General features: G+C 34.9%; 1 protein-coding gene across 3 annotated transcripts in view; it reads left to right on the top strand.

The window, feature by feature from the left end:
- LOC125035254 (UPF0047 protein YjbQ-like) overlaps positions 1 to 7500 on the top strand; it is a 35554-nt gene that overhangs the window by 24163 nt on the left and 3891 nt on the right. For 2 of the 3 annotated variants that reach the window (XR_007115751.1, XR_007115750.1), the window contains exons 4-5: positions 2002 to 2085; positions 2831 to 6024. Coding sequence is in view for 1 of the 3 variants with exons in the window: in XM_047627523.1 (XP_047483479.1) it covers positions 2002 to 2085; positions 2831 to 2959 (213 nt within the window). In the remaining 2 variants the exon portion in view is untranslated. Of the gene's footprint in view, positions 1 to 2001; positions 2086 to 2830; positions 7365 to 7500 lie in introns of those variants that run through there. The other variant, XM_047627523.1, reaches the window with a different exon arrangement.

Genomic DNA, 7500 nt, shown 5'->3' with positions numbered 1-7500 from the left:
TAATACCAAAGTCTGAACTAAGTTCAACAAATATAACACTTGCACTGCGACATGAAAGGGAAATCTCACTTGTTAGTATGCTGAAGGCCAAATTTCAGATCCTTTCAAATCTATGTGGTCATATAGATTTGAAATGGACTTTTTAGAACTAAAGAACATGTAATTGAAGGGCCATCCACAGGCTCACCTGTGTCCAGGGCTCAACATTTGCAAGTGCAATATCCTGGAGGGCTGCAAATTCCTGTGTTTTGTTAGCAATTACTTCTCCTTTACTATCTTTGATAAACCAAAAAAAAAAAGGCAGATCAACAAGCTTTGGAATTACCTAATATTACATTTCAAAAGTTTTCTTGAGTTTTCCTTGAATGGAAGACAAAAGTTTGATTTAAGCAAAAGAAGACAAAAAAATGTGAATATATCCGTGTTTTTGTAAAACAAAATGCAGCTCTCTACCAGGATGACTTGGTAACACAGAGTGCAAATTCCCGGTTTAACTAGATAATGCAGAGAGATCTCATTCTAATACATGTGCTGTTTCTAAGGGAAAAATCAAGTAGTATGTGTGGTATGTGTGGCTTGAATGTTTCAATTGATTGTGTCTTTGATGAATGGAAATGAATGAAGCCGGTAAATTATCAGGAGTTGTGTCTTGTTTACTTTCATTTAGCTGCTCAATGTTCTTCACTCTAAAAACATACAGCGACTTTTTCCATAGATCATTGTATTTGTTGTTTATTGTTTGTCGGGTATTTTATTCTTGATAATTAAGATGTTTACATAAATTGAAGTATTACTGTATTCTTCTTACAGTATGATAAGGAAAAGTTTGTGACATTTTCAATATATGGTTATGTAACTGAATATGAAAGTTATCTATTTTATTTTTTTAAATGTCTCATTGAGGCATTAACATAGCAGCAAAAAGCCTGGGGAAGACATTTATTATGAAATTTACCATATAAACAGAGGTTCAAGTTTGATGTTTGCCTTTCCTTTCACCCCCAACTTACTTCCCCAATCTGTTTCAGTTGTGGTAAAATCAGCCATTTGAAACCTTTTCAATATTAGCCTGAGAATAGCAAGGAATGAATCTGCTAATAGATTGAAATGCGGTATTCTGAAAAATGTAGTAGATATTTATAATGTATCATGTATTGTATTTGCTCTTAAAAGGGTACAGAATAGCTGATCCAGCCACCATGGATTACTGACTGCACACTGAGCATGACTAAATGGTATTGAAATGTGGCCCCCAATTAATAATGCCTCTGGGATTTTTAAGTAGACATAGTATATTAGAAGTAGACAGTTTTAGTTGTTGATATATTGCAGGAGTATTTTTCTGTTTTTTTTTATTATCATTATTATTGTTATTCTTACCTGCAGTTGATAAGTTTTCTTCATATTGAGTATTTTTAGACTTTTTTTTTTTTTTTTTTCTCTCTCTCTTTTTTTTTTTTTTTTTTTTTTTTTTTTTCCCTCTCTCACTCTCTCTCTCTCTCCAAGATGGGAAGGAGACCTGAAAGAGAAAGGCTACCGTGTTCTTGTCATTTTCACGCAGAATAGAGGACAATTTTGAAACGTTTCTCCATTTTCAATCTTTTTTCATTACTTTTCCTCATAGTCATATTCTTCATTTAAACATTTCTTAGAGAACTAATTATCACATATTAATCACCAAACTGTTCTTTCTACTGTTATGCAATACTCTGAACAAATAATAACCTTAACCTTCAACTCACAGTAAACTAAATTTAAACTATCTTGTCAGCATTTTCTCTTGTGTAAAAGCCAAACCAAGGAATATAGATAAATTTAGATATTTTTTGCACTGCCTATAAATACTTTGATTATGTTAGAATACGTTCATTTGATAAATGTACAGTAGACAAATATGTCAAGTATATCAGTTTTTATTAAACACAGTAATGTCTCCCAATGCCACTATCATGTTACTAACAGTTTATGTTTCCTCTCCTTCTTGTCCTCGTCCCTTTACAGCCAGCCCACGTCAAGGCCTGTTTCATAGGTTCCTCTCTTACACTACCAGTTTCAGAAGGCAAACTCAACCTGGGAACTTGGCAGGTAGGTTGGTGTATCAACCTTCATACTGTGCAGGACTTGCGGTTCATTTATATTTGTGTTTGTCTTTGTTTGTTGGTTTATTTGTAGTTACACTTTCACACATACACATGATCACCCATGCACGTGTACACATACACATACATATACACATACATATATACATACACACATACACACATACAAACACACGCATACACATTACATACATACACATACATACATACACATACATACACATACATACATGCATACATACATACATACATACATACATACATACATACATACATACATACATACATACATATATACATACATATATACATTGTATGTAAACATACACAAATAAAATAGCAATGAAAATCATGCAGTTATATACAGATGTTGATTTATGTTAACTTCTACTTACAATTACTCAATGATTAGAAAATCAATTTTTTAAAATCTAGTAACTGGATAAGGAAAATATTTTGATATAGGAAAAAATGGCAATTGTCCACCTGACAGTAGTTTACACAAAGTCTCATTCTAGGTATCAAGATCTAGAGTTATAATGTGATAAGATGTCACCCAATATGTGTGATTATTTGTGAAGACTTGATATCATGTCATGTTACCTTTGGGTTAAGAGATAGGTTAAAACATGCAGTATAGTTTATTACCTGACTTCCATTATGTTGAGTGATTATGCATAGTGAGAAAGTATTAATCATCATGCTCTTTCACAACCTCTTTCTCATTGCAGGGTATATGGTTATGTGAACATAGGAATGATGCTGGTCCTAGGAAGATTGTTGTAACCATAAATGGGTGCTTGCGAGATGGACGTACTCCAGTCTCCCCAATGTCCCCAATGGCATCAACAAGCAGCTAGAAACACCCAACTGTGTGGCATCATTGGGTGCCTAGTGTGTTGTGTTCTCATTGGCCATGAACGCTACCAAATGTGGTTGGCGATTGGCCAAAACCAGTTTGTCGTGTCTCACTTCGTCAGCCAATACAAACCCAATTTCTTTGCCCCACTGTGTCCCATTCCACCGTGTTGCCATTTTTCAAACAAGTGTACTCAGCCTTTATACTCACTCTTTTCTTTTTTCATAGTTGAGCTTTAATAGCTCACTTTTTTCTGTGATCACACCTTTTTGCTTGTGCTCATAAATCATATATCCTTTGATTTATATCTTATATTGTCATAATTTGATCATTTGATTAGTGACTCTTTTAATGGTATTATCTGTCTTTAAAACAAAATTCACTCACCTCCTTTCTTGCACCCCCATCTTCCTGCAAGGTCTTCCGTCTGATATCTTCTCTATATTCTCTTCCTAGGCTGTGCACTCTTCTCTTCCTTGCTAATAGGCCAAGTTACTGCAGTGCTGGGGAGATGTAAGCACACACTGGTACAAACCTGTAAAGAAGTAATATTAATGTGGATTATTATTATTCTTCAGTGAAGGATAATATAATGCAAAACAAACCACAGCAGTTTTCAGTTGTGAGTGATTTTTCATACTTTTTTGAAACTAGTGTATATCAATTACATTCTGTAGCCGTCAAGCTTCAGCTGTTCAAGCCTATAGCACAGAATGTCTTATGGGGCCCAAGGGAGTTGAAGATTTCAGATTTGATGGAAGACAGGACTCCCATTGAAGACCTGTTTACGCCCCGCATATCAGCAGAGACGGCAACTTTAGGGTGTGCATCAGGTTTCTATTTCATCTGCCAACTCTGGGCACCAGCAGAAACAGAGTGGTCAGATAGACATTCGTGGACCTTACAAAGTCTTTCCATAGAGGATATTTTTAATTGTCATTGCTGGGAAAATGAGCCATGTGGAAATTAAGGTTCAGAGTCTATGATCCCACTGATAATGGTCCTGGTGAATATATAGTGATTTTACCCTGAAACAGAAAATCTGATTATGGTCAGAGTTTGTGGTATCCTTTAACAGCAAAAGCTGCAGTTATTTGTGTGTAACACATAAGATTAAAGATTTTGTTAAATCACATGAATAAACCCTGTATTTGTGTGTATGTTTGGAATACAAGAATGTATGCAGTTTATGTGTGTTAGTGAGAGTAATGTGTAAGAAATTTGTTAAATGTTGACATGAAATTAATGAATTTGAAAGTCTGGCATATCAAGATGAAAGAAGATTCATGCATAGATACAGTAGTATGTATAGGGATAATGTGATAAAACAAATATCACCTGAAAAAAGGAGATTGTTTTGAAAACATGAAGACCTATCAAGATTGTTTGAAAAAGGAATGCTGTTAGTGGATAGGAGATGGTAATTCTCCATGCTCTGCATCTTTATTTCAGTTTCCCCAGCTGTATGCAATGCAGACTTAATTCCTGTGCCATGGGAAAGAAGAATTTATGCATACAGCATGAGGGAATTCTGCTGTTATACATTTCTTTAGAGATTCATCAGATATTATCCTCCCAGAATGATGGCATTGCTACTTCTTATCTTTGATTCAGAAAAGAATTAGATAACTGGCAAAGGATACTTGTTATTCTTATAAATGACTTGGTCATCAATTCTGAGTTTGGCCAATATCAGAAGGATTTGAACTTCATTTTTAAAAATGATTAGTAACTTTTTGGAATATGACCAATCTCAAAACAGGAAACTGGATTCTGACTTCAAAGTTATTCTAACAGAGAAGCCAGTAATTGATCTAGCGTCAAGTCAGTGTTTGATCAAGTCACTTAATAGCCAGTCTTTAATTGGTAGCTGCCTCCCTCTTGCTGTATGTAGGAGTATTTGGGCCTTTTTATTATTGCACTCAGATGGTTATGGTTGGCTTATCTATATAGATTTATAAGTGTAGTTGTTAATTCACCAGTTTTAAAAACTTGTAAACTTCAACGAAGGAACCTCACATTTAAGGAACCACTTTGTTTGACTCATTAGATACACTGCCATTGATGGAATGTTCATTCATGACAACCTGTGAGTGGCCACACAACTGACGGGGGGATATGTGAAGAATATTACACACTGCAAAACATCAGTTTCAAATCTTTTAGACATACGGTTTTTGCAGTAGTTACTCATTTAGATTTTTGTGGTAAATTATTTTTTAAACATATTTTCCCCTAGTGTATGAAAAATGCAATAGGCCAAGCCAGTTGCGTAGTCATTTGTGGGTAAATATGAATACATAGTATTTATGCTCTTCACATTGAGCTTTGATGGATCATGTGGTACTCTGAACTCCAAATTCGTAAGTACCTAGCAAGGATTAGCAGCATCTCCATATGGTGCTGTAATGAATTCAAATGACATTACTGACCCTGCAGTTGACAGAAGAAAACTTGGACCTGTGTCAGTGATGGCAAGTATGAGGTGTGAGAATTAGCATAGTCTACCAGTGGTCTAGGCTCAGATCGCAAGCAGCAGCAGCAACTGGTAAGAACTCTCTTAGATGGACTCTTAAACTCCATAAAGAGGATCATAAGGGAACCAAGTGAGCCTTAAGATATATATATACATATATATATATTGAAGATGAAGTTGGACTTCGTTGTTATTGTAAGTTATTGTAAATCTGTTTTTTGCTTCTTAGGCTTGTGCAGTTTGTAATCATTAATGCTTGGACTTTTTTTCCCCTTTGGGAAGTGTGTTGTGAATGTGCCATAGATAATTTGCTGACAAAATAGTCCCAACCCATCATTTAAAGCTTGAAGAAAATGATAAATTTTAATTTTCCTTCACTTTAGGAGCACTGTGCACAGATTGTCTTGTAAGTTCCAAGTTTGATAAGTTTCCTCTGAAGGAACCAGAGCACCATCTTTCTGGAGGTTGGCAAAATGTGTCCATGTAAAAGACTGTCAGTTTCACCCTTACAGTGAAAGAGATGTTCTGGATCTTGGGCTTGCAGATCACTGGAAACAAATAGTAATCCCAAACTTGACTTTCGCTGGCAGGTACGATTAAAGTTGAGTGAATGAATTTGTTGTTTTTATTTTTTTTCTTCTCTTTTTTCCCCCCTACTGTTTATTTCTTTTATTGTCTTCTTGTTATTCATGTGTGTATTCACTTGCAAGTTTTGTTTCACTTTGACTATCTGAAATATTCAAATCAGGCTCTCTGTGTAAAAGGTTTGGAAGTGTAAGAACATTTGCATGATTTTGTATTAAGATGTGTGTGGTTGTCTCAGTGCCTGAATGTGTCCTTGAAAGACTTGCTTATTATCATAGGTAAGTAGAAGACAGCAAGAAGAATATATTTGACATACAATGCAACCAATGTAAGAAAGGGAAGTTTCTTTTTATTCAGACTGATTAAAGTTTAAACATAATCCACTGTTGTCTTTGAGAGTGGATGGTACAAATAACTCTTAGATATCTGATTTTATAACTTGACTTTGTCTTCTCTGAGAAACAGAACCTAATATGCATGAGCAGTGTTTATTCGTATCTTCCAGCGACATGCAGGCAGCAAATTTATTTCCTTGATGAAAGTCTTGCGCCTGTAGATATTTGAAGGAATTTGCCACCCACACACCCACATACACTAATACACATTTATGATAATGATTTAAAATTAATTGCTGGTTTACTATTTCAACCCCACCTTTTTATGTAGCATGTTAAAGAAAGTTTTGGGTATTCATTAAGTGTACCTCAATCATTTGTTTCATGTAAAGAAAGAGTAGTCAGTCTTGTCTGTTACCAGTGATCAATCCCATTAAATCTGTTTAATCAAGTTTCATTTCTGTAGTTAGATTTTTTCTTTCTTTCATTTTTGTGTTTTGTATGCAGCGTTTTGAGGTCTGTTGAGAAAGAATCAAAATTACATTTCATAATCACTTTACTGGTATTTGTGTTATACTTCATTCATTTTATTTATTTATTCCATAGTTGTATAAAGTATGATTCGAGACCATCTACTCTTTCTTGACTTTTTTTTCTGGTGATCAGCAGTTGTAGCCTTCAGAAGTGATTCATCAAGCCTTTTTTTCCTCCAGTGACAAGTTTTGAATATAGAATTACTCTGTTAAGCTTAATGGGAAAAAAATCTATTATGGCACTTTTTTACGCTGGCAACACCAAAGGAAAACACACCTGAGGATTGAAAGAGTCTTCCTGGTGGTTTAATACTTCCTTCTCATCCACTGGCTTCTTCACCACACTGTCAGCAAATACACAACTTCAGCTAATGTTTTTTCAGAGGTTGTTTCTGATTTCTGCCCAACAAACACCACATCCGGTCACAGTGGGTATGTGGGGGGAAAAAAAAAATCTTTTTAATCCAATGGATGGATCATAGGTCTCTTCACTTTGCTTGATTTTGGTCAGTTTCATGTACAAAATGATTCCACAATCTAAAGAAGCTGTACTTACAGTTAAAGAACAATATTCCAGTCACACTCTTTGTTGTTGATGTCATCACATTTACAC

The sequence above is a fragment of the Penaeus chinensis genome, chromosome 19 (genome assembly GCF_019202785.1).
Source record: "Penaeus chinensis breed Huanghai No. 1 chromosome 19, ASM1920278v2, whole genome shotgun sequence".
Lineage (NCBI taxonomy): Eukaryota > Metazoa > Arthropoda > Malacostraca > Decapoda > Penaeidae > Penaeus > Penaeus chinensis.
The sequence above is the reverse complement of the archived record's forward strand: the minus strand, read 5'-3'. Positions and strand labels throughout refer to the sequence as shown.